The 16,277-nt window shown below is 39.1% G+C and overlaps 1 protein-coding gene across 2 annotated transcripts in view; it reads left to right on the plus strand.

Moving 5' to 3' along the window:
* The first annotated feature begins 2,162 nt into the window (after positions 1 to 2,162).
* Positions 2,163 to 16,277, plus strand: part of LOC101860434 (mitogen-activated protein kinase kinase kinase 1) — a 31,799-nt gene continuing 17,684 nt past the window's right edge. For both annotated transcript variants that reach the window (XM_005105287.3, XM_035971563.1), the window contains exons 1-10: positions 2,163 to 2,714; positions 7,969 to 8,116; positions 8,887 to 8,928; positions 9,355 to 9,480; positions 9,848 to 10,066; positions 10,999 to 11,115; positions 12,051 to 12,229; positions 14,798 to 14,919; positions 15,313 to 15,400; positions 15,823 to 15,970. In XM_005105287.3, coding sequence (XP_005105344.1) covers positions 2,407 to 2,714; positions 7,969 to 8,116; positions 8,887 to 8,928; positions 9,355 to 9,480; positions 9,848 to 10,066; positions 10,999 to 11,115; positions 12,051 to 12,229; positions 14,798 to 14,919; positions 15,313 to 15,400; positions 15,823 to 15,970 — 1,497 coding nt within the window. In that variant the 5' untranslated portion in view covers positions 2,163 to 2,406. The remainder of the gene's footprint in view (positions 2,715 to 7,968; positions 8,117 to 8,886; positions 8,929 to 9,354; positions 9,481 to 9,847; positions 10,067 to 10,998; positions 11,116 to 12,050; positions 12,230 to 14,797; positions 14,920 to 15,312; positions 15,401 to 15,822; positions 15,971 to 16,277) is intronic.

Here is a 16,277-nt window from a genome sequence, read left to right on the forward strand (position 1 = left end):
CCCCTCCCCCCAAAAAAGAGGAAAAAAAGGAGAAAAGCCACATAATATTATAATCACGGACTTTTTTAGGGCGCCGGTCTACACACGCAAGAGTGGAAACTTGCTTCTGTGTTGTTGCCCCCCACTCCACCCAACCCACCTTAAAAAAATAATAGTTTGGTAATTGCTAGTAATTGGTCGCTTTTAAGGACAAGACAAGAGAACTAACCCAGATTTCGGGGGTTTCCAGAAATCTTGACCCACACCAAAAATGGGAATTGTGAGGCAGCGTGGTGGTACCAGGCTCTCATCAATTTTTGGGCATGTAGAGTTATTGGTATCATCTTAATGCTTGTTCTGTTGTCTTTATTTGGACGAAAAAAATATCCATTTATCTTGAATACATATCGAGATATTTGCGAATGAAGGAGGTGGGGGTCACCTGTTTTCAGAGGTAAAATTAGTGAGAAAATGGCTGCCAAAGATTAGTTATTTCCTTAGCTTTAGAGTCCGTGGTAATAGAAAATTTACATTTTTTTTATGCCTTTAATCAACGTTTTTCAGAAAAATCCATAAAGAAATGAGTTCGTTAATGGGCATGAAAGGTGTTGAGCCAAAAAAATAAAAATTTGATGAAAATTCACAAACCTGTGTAAAAATGCAAGTTTCTTCACTGTGATTATTTTGACGAGAGCATGATTCCACCTCGCTGCCTCACAATTGCCCTACCTATAGGAGAAGTTTAGTCTCATTGGTTTTTATTTTTGTTAGGTTACTAGTATAGAGAAAACTCCCCTTGTCTTTTAAAGAAGGTCGGCTCTATTTCTTCGAACGCTCGGGAAAATAAACTTGAAGGTGGAGGTATTTTTTTATTATTATTTGTTTTGCTTTAGGGGTGACTAAATGCAAAATAGGTTACTGCCAAAGTCGAGCAGTCTTGTCTTCTCACAGTACCCTTTAAAGGCATCAAATGAAGTATATAGTCCGGGAACTGAACAAGGGTCCAAAAACGCAACCTTCAATTTTCTCAAAACAGCATTTTTCGGGATAGCCCCCTTGTACTTAAAAACGATTAATTCTCTTTAATTGAATGGCCTGGTTTATGTTCATTTATATTGTAAATTCATTTATTCATGTTTTGTGTGCGTGTGTAAAACCTGGGGTATTCATTGATTTGCTGTTCACCTGTTTCAGATGGAATGTTTTTCATGCTCTGTCCTAAAAAAAAATCCTTTTCAAAATTTAAACAAGCCACAGATAAAGCAGAAGCAACAACAAACAAAAAATAAAAAAGAAGAAAAAGACCCCCCCAAAAACAAAAAAACAACAACCCGACAACAACAAACAAATCAACAAAAGCCGCATTTAACAGCAAAGAAAGAATTAATTAATTAAGGCCTTCTTAGTTTCAAAACAATAGAGAAACTTAGATTCATGATTAATTAGATATATGTAGTCTAATCTATTTTTAATCGAGGTTACTATCAATGATATTTGAAACCGATTTTGTTTTTCTAAGAAGTTTGCGCGACTTCCTCCGTGTAGATCGTCGGCCTTTTAGGTTGTCAGGTTATTGAACGCTTACAAGAATTGCCACTGCTAACTTATTTACGCTTTGATAACTTTGAAAAATCCACGATGCATTGTCTTGATTGTGCACAGACTACTTACGTTTCTGGTGCGAGTTTAGTAAGCTTTAGGTCCAGAAAAAACACAGTATTTAACGATTTCTGTCGGACATTCAAAATGTATGCACTGAGGAATCGCCTCGCCTTCTTCTCGACGGACGCTTGTTTCATAGTTTCTTTCGTGTCACCTCACGGCGTGACCTATGACACAGGAAATGTACCTGTTGTCAACAACAACTGCAACCGTGTCCACTGGCCCATTGAAGCCTCGTTCTCATTCAAATACCTGGCGGGAAGCAAAGGTGTGTGTAGGATTCCCTTTTCTGGAAGTCCCCGTCGGTGAGTCTCGGGGCTACCTCAGGTTATTGTACACCCTATTTTTGTATAAAAATTGCTTTGTCGGGATATGAATAATATTTTTTCTTTATTTCCAAAGTAGTTTGTCTTTTGTTTTCAATTTAAATCAAATAAGCTAAAACCTGTAGGCCCACTGTTCTCCGCAAGGTTTCGGGAAGTTTAGCAGTGATCTAAAAATAGTATATTACTACCACGCAGTCGCAAACGAGGCTGCACCAACACTTTCGTTCACCGTCCAAAACAGTGGAGCTTCCCCGACCGGAAGCGGCACTTCTATCGAGAAAAATCAATAATTTTGACCAGAGAGATCGAAAGGGGGGACCCCAACATATTTCATTGATCCCCCCTTTGGCTCTCACGTTTGACAAAGGGTTTGTTTCGCTTGGTCTCTTCGTAGCGGCCGAAGACAAAGAGATGGTGCGTTGGCCTTGAAGAGTTCAAGATGGCTTCCTCGTCTGGAATCGAGGCATCTGTAGAACAGACTGCGTCTGCAGGGGCAGCTGAGCCATGCAGCACCCTCGAAGCTTCAGCCGATCTGGAAGATAGTACTGGTAGTTTTGATGTGGATGCAGAAAATGCTCCTATGCAATCATCCTCGAAAGGAGCTTCTTACGAAGAAACCTTTCAAGGCCCCCACAAGTGGAGACAACATCTTAGACATGTTCCGAGTACCAAGCGAAAGAAAAATCCGCAAGAATCCGATAACCAAGTAAATTTCGGCTCTGAATCAGAACAAGACGACAGTTTCATGTAAGTCCAAATGCCAAATCTATTCGTCTAGAGATCTAGATGTAGGCTAGAATCATGTAGATTCTAGATCAAGAATCTAGTCTTGTGTGCTAACCAGAGAGTAGATCATAACAACAACAACAATTGCAAGGTTATTCCCCCCTTGTGTTGTGACTTGTGATTTCAGTTAGACTCTCTAGAAAGTCTACTGTGTGTTTAGAGTTCAAGTCTCTAGACTCTGGCCCTACATTACATACATGTGACATGACTATATACATATCTAGAATCTAGATTAGTTAGAAGGCTGTATCAGTATCGAAGTGATTATTCGGACTCGAGTCCAAATAGGAAAAAATGTTATTCGGACTCTGATTCTTGTCCAGCATGACATCACTTCCAAATTCCTGTGACTCGTGACTCCGGCTTCCTGTCCTGCCTCACTCGTGACTCGCCTCAGGCTGGGTAGAGACCGGGATCACTTCGGGCAAAAAGGCGTTTTGTGCAGGAGCCGAGTTTTAATCTTACGATGAATTTGAGGCCAGCCTGAAAAGTATAGCGCTTCTAATAAATGTTTATTTGTCAAGAGGTCATCAGACGCAATTAAAGATGGCTTGTTAGCGTGTGTCGGGGTCGGATGGGCGGCCTGCACACGTGTGCGTGTCGGGGAGGGGGGTGGGGGGGGGGGGGGCCCTATCGGTCCCAGGGTTGAACGTCGCATACGCGTCAGTCTCCCCCCCCCCCCCCCCCCCCCGGAAACTGATCATTATTACAATACATGTAATAAGCTAGTCTTGACGTAGATCTACATAATGAATTGTGCGCTGGTCTATGGAATCAAAAGTTGCCGCATGCTCAGCTCTACACAGCAACACAACTTTTTCTGGATAAACAGCTCATAATAATATGCAGGTGCCAGGTGGTCTGCTAATCTTCAATTTCACCTTTTTCTACAACAAAGAAAGTGGGAGACATGGGGGGTGGGGGGGCGTATCAATGAGGCGGCGGGCATCGGATCGGCAGAAAAGGTGTGTGTGTGTGGGGGGGGGGGGGGGGACTAGAAAATGGCGGAAAATTGGAAGCACTGAACGTTAGAACTATAGAACGAAGACCCTTCCTTTTTTCCGGACCCGAGTCCGAATAACGACGGCCTATCATTATACAATAACTTTTGTCTGAATATCAGCGATTTTGTAGTTTCGTTCGTTTAAGTCCAAGGCTGAACGCCAGAGACCCTGAATTGCCAGGTAATCGTTGAGGAGAAAATCAAAATTTAAGCAAAGATTTCGAATGGCCCTTTTTCGGCAGTTCCCACCCCCAATTATTATTCACGGGTTTGGGCCCCAAGCCCAAGAGTCAAGATCGAGTAGGGGGGTTTCAGGGTTGCCTGAATTTTTACCATAATTTGATGTTTTGCAGAGCTAGAGATATATAATATTAGATCTTGATTAGATCTAGGTTGCCTGTTCTTTGTGTTTCGTATTGGGAGTGTATACAGACCCGGTAACCGGGAATAAAGTCACAAAGTATACAGACCCGGTAGGGGAACTCTTTTGTGATTTCGGAAAGTTTCAGCGCCCTCTTGGCTCAGGGTAGACCTAGGTTCTTCTGGTAGATCTTTGGCCTAGGCTAGGTCTAGATCTAGATCTAGACAGACAGACATAAATCCTTGGTCTAGTTTCGAGGCTAGCCTAGATCTAGATCTAGATCTAAATGAAGATTGCGGATGTCTTTTGGAGTTGGAGGAATTACAATTTGAAGAAAAGAACAATGTCATAATTTCTCTCGAGCAGTCATCCTCTCTATTTCTCTCTCGCTCTGTTGCTCGCATTCTCTTTTTCTTTGTTTGTCTCTGTCTTTCTTTCTCCCCACCTATTTCCCACTAGACGTCTATATATCTCTCTCGTTCCCTCCTGCCAACTGGGGCATGTTATACATTTTGCTAGCACTCCCCCCTGCTCTCTCTCTCTCTCTCTCTCTCTCTCTCTCTCTCTCTCTCTCTCTCTCTCTATCTCTATCTCTCTCTCTCTCTCACACACACACACACACACACACACACACACACACACACACACACACACTACCGGGTCTGGGCGCTGAAACTTTCCGAAATCACAATACTTCGTGACTTTGTTCCCGGTTACCAGGTCTGTATACACTTCGTTTCGTATTTGGTCATCAAGACTTCCAGTTCTTCTCTGGATGTAAATAAATGGGTGGTGGACTTCAACGAATGGAACTACAAGATCACCTGAATATCTTTAAAATAATTCTTTCAGGGCGTAGATCTAGAATTTTTAAGAAATTGCGCCTTACTCTAGGTTCTGAAATAGGCCAATGTTCAATAAATTTGCGTCTCTCATTTCCTTCTGTGGTTACTTTACTGTAAAGAAGTATCTAGATGTTCTCATGCTTGCGTCGATTCATCTATGATTTGCATTCTTTTTAGCCAGACTCTACTAACTCTCACTATAAGACATTATAAGAAAGATCTAGATCTAGGTTTTAATTGTTTGGTATTCTCAATGTTTTCAACATTTTTAAAATAATGGGATACAAGCAATAAGGGTCCCCTAACCCTATTTCCTAGACAATGGTTCCTAGCTACCTAAACCGTCCAAATCCAGAAAAGTATCGTGTAAAATGTTCCAAACTGGATGATTTCCTTCTTGACGTCACACATCTTAACGTGCTAAAAAAAGGCCACTTTATTTTAATTGCAGTCCACATCATCACTGACATGATCAGTGTACTGTTTGCCTCTATAGTCTATGTAAAATCACACTCACCAGTTATAAGATTATATAGGCTTAGTGATTTATATATAAGGATAGTGATGTACGTCAGTTTAACAAACTTCAGGTTGCCCATTGTCTCTGAAGTTAATCCACAAATAGGACTTGACTCTGACAGCAAGAATTGTGTTTCATGTTGTCATCGGCGTTAGGCTACTTTATTTTTCTCACTTCTCTAACTCTTTCGTTTACTTTATACTTTATATTTCTTGTGTGTGACAGTACGGTAGACAATGTCGAAGTGAAAGCACAATTCTTATAAGCCTACAGCTGAAGTTGCAGACTTTTATATCAAGAACATGAGAAATTTTTTTCCAAAAAGTGGAATTAACTGCAAGTGCATGCATGGCATTTCCAGCTCAATGCTATTGACAATCTTTAAATTATTTGAGCAACCTTCTTTAAACTGAAAACCAGGAATAGAAACCCGAGAAAATCTGGTGATCCTGCTGTCTAATTTGGTTCAAGTGGAATCAACTGTAGGTTTAAAGATTTTTGGACCATTTTTAGACAAGTGTCCCTCTTTCCAGTCACTTAAAAAAAATGGAAATGGGATGTCAGAACTATTTAACATACAGTCACAGAGGTATACAGAACAGCACTGCCATTATAAGCTGACAAAACACCTTTTTTTTTCATTTTGGCGCCAACAATTTTTATTTTGCTAAATTGAAAGCCGGATCAGTTACCCTTATTGTTAGAAAAAATTAAACTGAAACCATGACTAGTTTTTTTAATAAATTATAATTCAAATAGCAGAACCACTCTGTTTCAATAATGCTGACAGAAAATCTCATTTTCTCAAAACTGCTGTAAATAAAAATAGACGTTTTATTACCTAACGGCAGAGCACTGGTGTCCACTTACAACAACCCACAGGAGCAGCGACCTCTGCCTAATGGCAACCTTAGCTAATGTAGGGGAATTTCTCTCTCTCTTTCTCTTTCTCTTTCTCTTTCTCTTTCTCTCTTTCTCTCTCTCTCTCTCTCTCTCTCTCTCTCTCTCTCTCTCTCTCTCTCTCTCCTCCCTCCCTCCCTCCCTCTCAATAACCCTTTTTAACAAGCAGCCTTTTCCTCTAACAGTCGAAACAGCAAATATCGTTGCTGTAAATTGTCTGACGAATTTTTGTTTTGTTTTTTTTGAAGATTCAAAACCTGAACTCAGACCTATAATTTCAGTATCATGTGTGCATCCTTCCTTTCTCCTCAAAACAACCGCTCAGGCCAAAAATGTACTTCACTGAGTACAAGATCTTGGTTCACACCCTCTTGACTCTCTTGCCAAGAGCCATCTTCCCTCAAGAGTTTGAGGGGGAAAATCTCAGCTGCTATGCACATAACATTATTGTTGATGTTCAATGTTTGAACGAACACTACATTGCCATGTTTTCACTTTATGACATAATAATATCACCACATCAATTTGGCCTCGTGTGCGTAGTGTATGTATATTGGGGGAGGGGGGGGTGTCGTATTTTGTTATTGTCTTTCGAGTTTATAGATCTTGTTGCATAGTTGTCAATGAACTTGTTTGTCGACATTTTCGAAAAATGTCTCTTTGCTATAACCAACTGCTATGTTGCTGTCAAATGACACTGAGTCCTTTTTTTTTCTTTAGAAGTTTTCTTTAGAGAATTTGATGTGTCACTAAGAGTTTATTTTTGTGAACTTTACAGGCTCTTAATATAAAAATATGAAACAATAACAATGACTTAAAAACATATATTGTGCAGGCTTTTGCTTTTACACTCAAACACATTGTTAGATTAGGTAAACTGTCACCCTGATATTTTGTTTCCCTTTGCTGTGTGTGGGACTTATGATGAGTGTAATCAGTAGCAAGTTTTAAATTTCTAAATTGAGCTGTCAACATGATGCAATAGGTTTTACCAGTGTTCAGATTTTTGGCAAGATTTATTTTCTTTTATATAAATCCAGATATTAGTGGGGCGGTTTAGCCCAAAAATTTTAAAGGATTGTGCATTTTGTGATACAATCACCAAATTTGGCACAGATGTACATTAATATATTGCAAACATTTTTAGATATTGGGCCACTCGGATTTCTCTCTTTATGGCCGCCATATTGGATTTCAAAATGCGAGTATCTCTGGGTCAAATGCAGCTATTGACTTCATTTTGGTGTCTAAATGTATGTTTTGGGGGGCAAGGAATCCTATGGTACCAATTTCACAATCCAATGCACAATCTAATGCACAATTTTAATGCACAAATCTAAATCAAAGACACAAATCGTAAAATTCTAATGCACAAATCTATTGCAATGCACAATTCAATGCACAATCCAATGACACCAATTTCAACTTAGTTATTTTCCACACTCTGTTTTATAAAATGATCTAGGAAAATAGTTTCGAGATGTATAATAATGTTTTCGAGTCGGAAGTTAGTATTTAATCATACTACAGGTTATTGTCACTTCATAGTATATTGTTGTTAATATCCAGACTTTTCCTTTTCACAGGGACACGACAAATGATGAAGATACAAACTTAAGTCTGGATTCTTCTTCCCTTGACTTGAAAGAAGCTAATTCAGGCGATAACGACGAAACTTCTGGAAACGTCCCACCTTGGAAAAAAGAATTTCTTGAGAGGTCGAAGTACAGAAAGGTAAAACTAAGAATGAGGACAACATTTTTGGGGAAGTGAATATATAATATGTATCATGCATTTGTTTTTGTTCTTAGCCAGCAGTATGGAATTTTTACTGTTGCAAAATACTAGGAGTTAATTATTTTTTTGAATTGTTTATTTTTTAATTATTATTTATTTATTTATTTAAATTTTTTTTTTTGGGGGGGGGGGGGGGGGGAGATGGTGTTATAGATAAGAATAAAAAAAAATAAATTGATATGAACACATTTTTAACAGGAATTATAAATTATTTGTTAGGGTTAGGAATTTCCTCTCACATAGAAAGCAGATTTCCTATCGTGGCATGATCATTATTACCGCTACAATCCCCAATTTTTTAAATGAGTGGGTTTTTTTATATTGAGGAATCTGCTCTTCTGGATGTTTCTAGAAGTTTCAATAGTTTTAATCATTTCTGATTTTGCTTCTCATATATAATTGTTTTTTATATGCTTTGGACAAAATGTCAATGTGTCTTTTTTTACATGCAAGTCAGTCGCTTCCATATCTTACTATTATGAGAGACTGCTGTATATTTGATTAGTGTCAACGTGCACTTTGCCTGTATTGTGATTTTTATTAGATGAATTTCAATTTTGATTTATGTTTTTCATTTGATTCACAAAGTGTAATTCATCTTCGACTGCACCCAACTAGTTTTGTTCTTCTATCAATATGCCCATGGTCTGTATGGTCTGACATCTGAATGAAAAGTAGTTCATTTTTCTGTGTTTCTGTTGTTACAGATGTACAAGCAGACGACTGCCACTGGCGGACAGGCTTCACAGGTGATTATTTTGTTCTTACTAAAAATTTGTCTAAGGTAGTGAGATGCATTTGTACAGTAAGGGTCATACTTTACCTGCAGTGCGTCACCCATGCGGGAATAATAGGTGGAGAAACAGGCTATCCTTTGCTTGAAAATACTTTTTTTCTTTTTTGCAAATGGTGCGCAATACTTGTTGTGAAGACTGGTGACCAGGTCTCTGATAATTGATGTGACATATTTCTAACAAGTCGAAAGTCAAGGTACTTTTCTTTAGTTGAAACTTTTTTGACAAGTTGGTGAATGGGAAGTGAGTGGCTGGTTTATAGCTTCCTTGTAGTTACTGCATTATTAAAGACATTTTGCATCTCTTTGAGCATTTTCGTCTCTTAGTTTACGTCGGTCTCTTAATACATATACATATTATTGTTCTGATTGCCTGTTTTAGATTCCTGTGACTGTCAGGCGGCGTGGGAGCTTACATGGACACTCGGAGTCAGCCTTCACTCGGCAAGTTGTCTACTCTGGTCTGACTCCAAGTGCTTCCCGGAAGAAGCTCTCACCATCTAACTCTGTAAGTACGAGAAATGACTGTGAGGTGCAGCAGTAGTTTGGGTCCTGTCTAAAATGCTCCGTATTTATTGACAGCCTTTTTAATTCTTTTGGGTAGCTTGTCTGGGTTGTTTGTTTTTTTGGGGAGTTTTTTTTGTGTGGTTTAATTATGAATGTAGCTTTTGTGAAGTCTTTCTTGTGTTCAGATTAGAACGTTCTGTGATTCTAGATTTGATTTTTTTCCTCCCCACTCGGTCAGTGTTACACATAGATCTATATATAAGTGAAATTAACATTTGAAAAATCTTACAAAAGGTTATTTACATTTAACTGATCAGCATAGTTTTTCTTAGAACTGTTTTTAAACAAGTGAATTAATCTTCTTGCAGTTTCGACAAAACTCGAATTCAAGTGCCCATCCCGGTCGGAGAACAGCGCTTCAGCAAGGAGCGCTCACTGATCTTTCGACAAATACAGATTTAACCAAGAAACGTATTGAGCGAGTACAACGAGCCAGACTCTACTTGCTCCAGCAGACAGGACCAAACTCTTTTCTCATTGGAGGAGACTCACCAGATCACAAATATAGAGTCATCATCGGGCCACAGGTTAGTAGCAGTGTTGTTGTGTTGGTTTTTTGTGTGTTTTTATTTTACTTATGTATTGATTGGTGTATGCTGTTGCCTTTTTTACACAGACAATAGCTTCTTTTTTTTAAAGAAGAAAATACTGCTTTATTTATTTCTGGTGTGAGTTTTGCCTTCCAGAAAAGCATGCATTGCAGTCAACATAATACCGTAATAAAAACTTCACATTTTTTCTACTCCTTGTGGTCCAGCACCATATTTTTCAGATGAGTTTAACGCTCTCAGTACCTTGTGAGCAATCAGCTCTTTGTGTTTAGTGAGTGCAGGCTTTGTTAGAAAAGAAATGGGACAAAAATGGTTAATTGTATTTGTTCAAAGTCATCCCTTTCCTTTGGTGTAGAACTTTCGATTTGATTTTGGACTAAAGCAGACATTATTTTCCCAACCCTGTCAGATATATATGTGTAGATGAGGAGTACACTAAAGTTTTGCAGAGTTCAGTTGTCGTCGTGATATGTGTTAAGTTCCCTGCGATTGTTGAAATCGACGGAAGTGAGTACTTTATTAGTAAGGTCGGTGGCCTAGTGGTTAGGCTCTCGGACTCGCAACCATAAGGTCGTGGGTTCGAATCCCGCCAGGGGCCCGACGTTGTGTCCTTGGGAAAGGCACTTAACACTTATTTTCCTCACTTCACCCAGGTGGGAATGGGTACCCGGCTATAGACAGCGAAATATCTTTTGTCAGTTTGTTAGTGTTTGAGCGCTTAATCGGCTGCTCGCACTGTATGCTTCCCGGGAAGCTGAGAATGTTTCGGAGTGTTCTATGGTCTGCTGGGGTAATAATATAGTGTAAAGCGCATAGAGCCTGCTGTTGAGCGGGGATATGCGCTATACAAATGCTATCTATTATTATTATTATTATTATTATTATATCCTCCCCCATTCCCTTTCCAGACGTGCAGTTGTGGCCGTGGACCTCACTGTGTGCATGTGTTGTTTGTGATGCTGCGAGTCTTCAAGGTGGGAGAGAGTGACCCCTGTCTCTGGAGCAGAACACTGAAAAACTACGAGGTTTGCCCACATACTTTGATTTCATTGCACTTTGGGTTTTTTTATAGTGGATGGGGTTGTTTTTTTAAAATAGGTTTTTAGATGAAGTGCAAGGAAATAATGGTATTCTGGCCCTGTCATTTAGTGAACTTGAGTCAACTTAATTAACTGATTCCGTCCATGATTTTTTCAGGCTCTGGACAGAATTATTTTTCCCTGTTCAGTTTTAGACCTGGGGTGCATCTATTTAATGCATGACTGTGAAGCTCTAAGTTACTCTAATATGCATTGTCATATACCAAACTGATGGGAATAAATAGAAGGATCTGTTTATATGGATAACAATGACCTATAATCTGTTTGTATTGCATTTTCCTTCTGACAAAAACGAATGAGAATAAAAAATTGCGCCACAGCTCTTCGAAAATTTTGACTTACCGCATTTTCCCAGCTCTACAAGTCCTTATAATCCATAGGAATCAACACAACATTGTAGTGATATCACCCTAGCACACATTTATGCAAGAATTTCACAAATTTAGTTGAATATCTTTCTTTGAAGAGCCTTTTATTATACCAGGCTCCGTGTTGTTTAACCCTTAGATCTAGCCTACATCGCGACAACAAAACAACGATTTTTGCAAGAATTTCGCGGAGTTTCAATCGATATTGGCGCTCAGAGATTGAGGTCAGGTTTGTTTACAAGTTCTACTTCCTTTCGACAACTTAAAAAGTAGGAACTATGTTAAAAAGTGCACCTTTGTTTCGGATTTCGTTGAGCCGCTCACAGCGGCCGGATGGAGGCAGCGGAAAAACTCAGAGCCGCTGTCAGTGGCCGAATGGACGGAATCAGTTTGCAGGACGTCTATTATCGGGTTGGATCATTTTTATTATCAAAATGTCAGAAAAAATTCAATCATACTGTACCGGACAATGTCTGAAATATTTTTCCTCAGGTTGAGAACCTGTTTCGTATCTACCATGACAAACGCAGCTCTCGGATTACAAAGCGACGTCCGTCTCAGAGAAAGAAAGAAGTGGTGAAACAAGAAGTAGAAGGGGGCGAAGAGGAAATGGAATCAAGCTCTACAGATACTCTGGATCACGGCAGGATGCCATCAGAGAGTGATGCAGGGTATGATTTGATGTCCTTTTTTTTTTTAGAATGTTTATAATTCAAGTAAAATCAGATGTTCTGCGTAAAATTTGTTACCCATGTTTTGAGAATTTTTGTACTGTGGGATTTTAGGGTAAATGTTGTTTGTTACTTCCCTTTAATTTCCTTGTTAATTTTGTACATTATAATGAAAATGTGTAAGAAGGCCAGTCGTCTTGGACGGCTGCTTTTCTTCTGAACAGTGAGTGGCCATTGTAGGCAGTTTCGACTGTATTTGAATTAAGTATGGTGTTGAAACGAGTACCTCATTAGCAGTATGTGACGTTGGTTGTTCCGGTAAGCTTTTTGTCTATCTAATAATAAAAGAGAAGTACATACAGTGCTTCCACTCTTCCGTATTTTTACGGAAATCCATACCTTCTGCCAGTTCTGTACTTGTTCCTCCATCATTATCAACTCTCTCCGTAAAAAAACTGCGATAGCGTAGGACTAGATATCTACTGAAATTCCGTAGCAAAAGATCCGTACTCGCCTTCGTATCGTCTTGTATAAGCTACGGATATTTACGGTAATTCTCTCGGCAATAAGTTAATGTTATAGAGACCTGCCAGATTACGTATTTCCTACAATCGGCCATTAATCCTCTGTGTCCCTTCCATTCATTGCGGGTTGGTCGGCAGTACATTTTTACCTGCAGATTGATCAAAATCTGGCAAACTTTTTGTGCCAATTTCCTCCTTTCTATCATTCACTCATTCCGTCTGTCTATCTTCGGACTGTTGCCGCGGCTGGAAAATATGCAAGTTGATCAAGTAAATTGACTGGTGATTTTAGACAGAAAATTGCTGTCAGAAAGAAACTTGTTTGCAAATTTATTCTCTTGATCTAGAGAAGTTATCAGTGCGAAGATTCTGCGGAATGGGAACACGATAACGGCCGCGATTAAAAAAATTTATGCTAAAACTACTAGATGTAAAATCAAGAATAATTCGAAGTGGTGTTCCGAGGTTGTGAGATGCAACATTCAGAAGTGAAAATTAGGGTATACGTTTGGTAGCTGTATTGTGAAGGTGCATATCTATTCATTATTCCCAGGTTTGCATTCTATCAATCGTGGGATGACAAATTAATTGAATTATAGTAGCAATGGAAGGGGAACCTGCTTTTAAACATTGCCAGCAATATATAGGTAAAAAACATCAAACAAGACAAAATGTTGGCGAACAAATAAATGTTATGCGTTGTAGGCAATCTCTTCAAACAGGCTCCCAAATGCCATTTTTTACCCTCTAAAAGCCCTAAATTTCAATTTCTTCGGGGGCATCGCCCCCTGAACCACCACCGGGACTCTGTCCCTGGACCCTGCTGGGGGCCTATGCGGCCTCCAGACCCCTGGCACAATTTTCCTTACTTTTCAGCTTCAGCTGGTGGAAGCACTATACATATTTAATATAGCAATGATAATGAAAAATGAAATTTTCATCCAAATTATTTTATAACAGGCTTAATTGAAAAGAAGAGTAAGTTCTAAGGACTATGGTGTGTAAATGTTGAAAATCCATTAATAAATAAATAAGTTATTGAGATTTTTGTTTGCAAAATTTGGGGGGACTTTCATATATATGAAAATATCGCCAAAAATTGGGACGTGTCTTGGTGTATTTGAGGCAAAATTGTTCCTCAGTCATTGGTGTATATGAATGAAACTTGGTGAATCTAGTTCTGCTATCACTTTTTCTATGCCTTTATTACTTTGGATCTTTAAGACTAATATTTGTGTGAAATTTGTTGAATTACGTGACATCGTTTTTACTGCGACCGATCATCCCTTTTACAACTCAGTAAAGCGTTATCTGGAAAACCCACAATGAATTCATCTGTGACCTATTTAGTTATAGGCAGCCAATCACATGCCGCCTAGCGATCACACGCCTTTCGCATGCCTGCAACTCACGTTTTGAATCCATGATCTAGTTTCCAGCTCTAGTGTTTTATCAATGGATGAGTGATCATTTTAAGTTGTTACGTAACGTGGACTACAACCAGATCTAAAATTTTACAGCAATAAAAAGAAATGTGGGGGCGCTTGTGTGGTCGACGATCAATCCACAGCTCTGCTTAGTTTTCTAACCCCAGAGGAAAATCACACAAACACTGCAATTTCTCCGGTTCTAGAAATCATTCGGCATTGTACGTTCGCATGTCATTAGTTTAACCTTTCCTCTGATTCGTTGCCGAGTTTCATTTATTTTCGTCCTCAATTTTTCCCGTAACTATTCTTAGAAGAGAGTCACCTCTGATCCCGAGTGGCCCAAAAATTGATATTTGATGGTTTAGACCATTTCATTTTGTTGAAATATAAATTGGAGACTTGTTTCTTTTAATCCTTGTTTTTGCATTTGAAATTTTAAGTTGTTTCTTAGACTACTCCTCTGTGCTATGAATATTTGTATGGCCCCTTTTTCCAGGAATACATTTTCTTATTTTCACAGGACTATTCTTTTGCTCAAACCCTCCTCCCACCCAATTAAAAAAGAATTAAAAACATCCTAAATTTATATCTGTTTCAACATCTGTCTTGTTTAGAAGTGTGCGGGAGGAGGAGGACACATGCCCAATCTGTCTCTTGGAAATGTTGGAAGGAGAAAGTCTGATCTGTTGCGAGAATGGCTGCCACAATCGTTTGCACCACCACTGCATTGCCATATGTAAGTCCACTGTTTATGCCTCTTGAAATGATATTTCTAAACCGTTTTAGCGTTTTTCTGAAATTGCCCAAATTGTGCACTTTATGTAAAAAAATATTCTTGATGCATGATATCTATAAATTTTGAGTCCCAACGTGCAGTTTTTAAAAGTTCATGATTTTTTGGTGTTGCCAGTTGGTATCTCTGTGTGTTATACCATGAGTAGTTATATATTTGACTGGGTCCAGTCAAGAACCTCTCTGTCAGAGGCAAACTGGCTAGATCCTTGAAGTTAATCCCTTGTGAGAAACTTGCAGCAACTGACTCGAAGAACCCTGTTGGTTGCTGCTTGTTGCCATAGTTCCGGTTGCTTACTTTGCTTTGGTGAGTCAGCCCTCAATCTCTCCATCACAGGGTTTGAGGAGTGTCGCCGGCAAAACGACCCCCTGAACTGTCCCCTGTGCCGGGCCCAGTGGAAGACCACCACTGTGGAAATCAAAAGGTATGTGTGTGGATGCTGCAGATGACAGTCTGTCTTTGTGTGTATTTGCAGTTGGTCTTTTTTTTTCAGCTTATGATAGATTAATATTGCTGTAAGTGATATTTCAGATATTTTTTAGAGAAACAGTCTGGGTGATTGTGAGGAAAAATTGTATGTCGAGATAGGGTACCAGCGAGAGGCTGAAAGAAATCTAAATTGTCTTCACAGGACCAACGAAGCTTTGACTATTTGTGTTACAAAGGTAAAAGCATAGTGGTTTTTCATGAGACAGAGGCTGATATTTAAAACATTAAAACGTTTTTGTAGTTAAAGTCCATAAATTCCTTGTGTGTTCAGTGCAGCTTTTTAGGGATCCATGATTTATGTCTTTTGTTTATCATAAACATGAATGCGTCCTGATATGTCCTGTATTTTTTCCCCAGTACACAGAGCAGCACACCCCCAGATGGCCCCGACGTGCCACCAAACACCCGCGCTTCTTCCCCTCAGCCAGAGGAGGACAGCTATCGATTGCCATACGCAGAACCCATACCCCCGGAGCTTCAGGAGACGGCTGCCCCATGGATTGAGGTAAAGATTGCTCAGTTTTGTCACTGTAAACCTGATTTCCTTATTAGTTTGTTACTGTCAAGCTCTTTTGATTGAACAGGGAATTTTGTTTTCCATTATTAACAAATTGTTTTTGTAGAAAATTGCATTAAATACTGGTAATAAAAGCCATTGGTGCTTAATTTGTGAAATCTAAAGTAATTTTAAAATTTTGTTTTGGTCTTTTTGAATAGATAATTTGAAAAGGTGTGCAACACTTACATGTACTGAAAGATAATTAATTGGCATGAAATTGTGATGGAGTCTGCACTGTATGTGATGAATTGCT

Source organism: Aplysia californica, unplaced genomic scaffold, assembly GCF_000002075.1.
Source record: "Aplysia californica isolate F4 #8 unplaced genomic scaffold, AplCal3.0 scaffold00462, whole genome shotgun sequence".
NCBI classification, from domain to species: Eukaryota; Metazoa; Mollusca; class Gastropoda; order Aplysiida; family Aplysiidae; genus Aplysia; species Aplysia californica.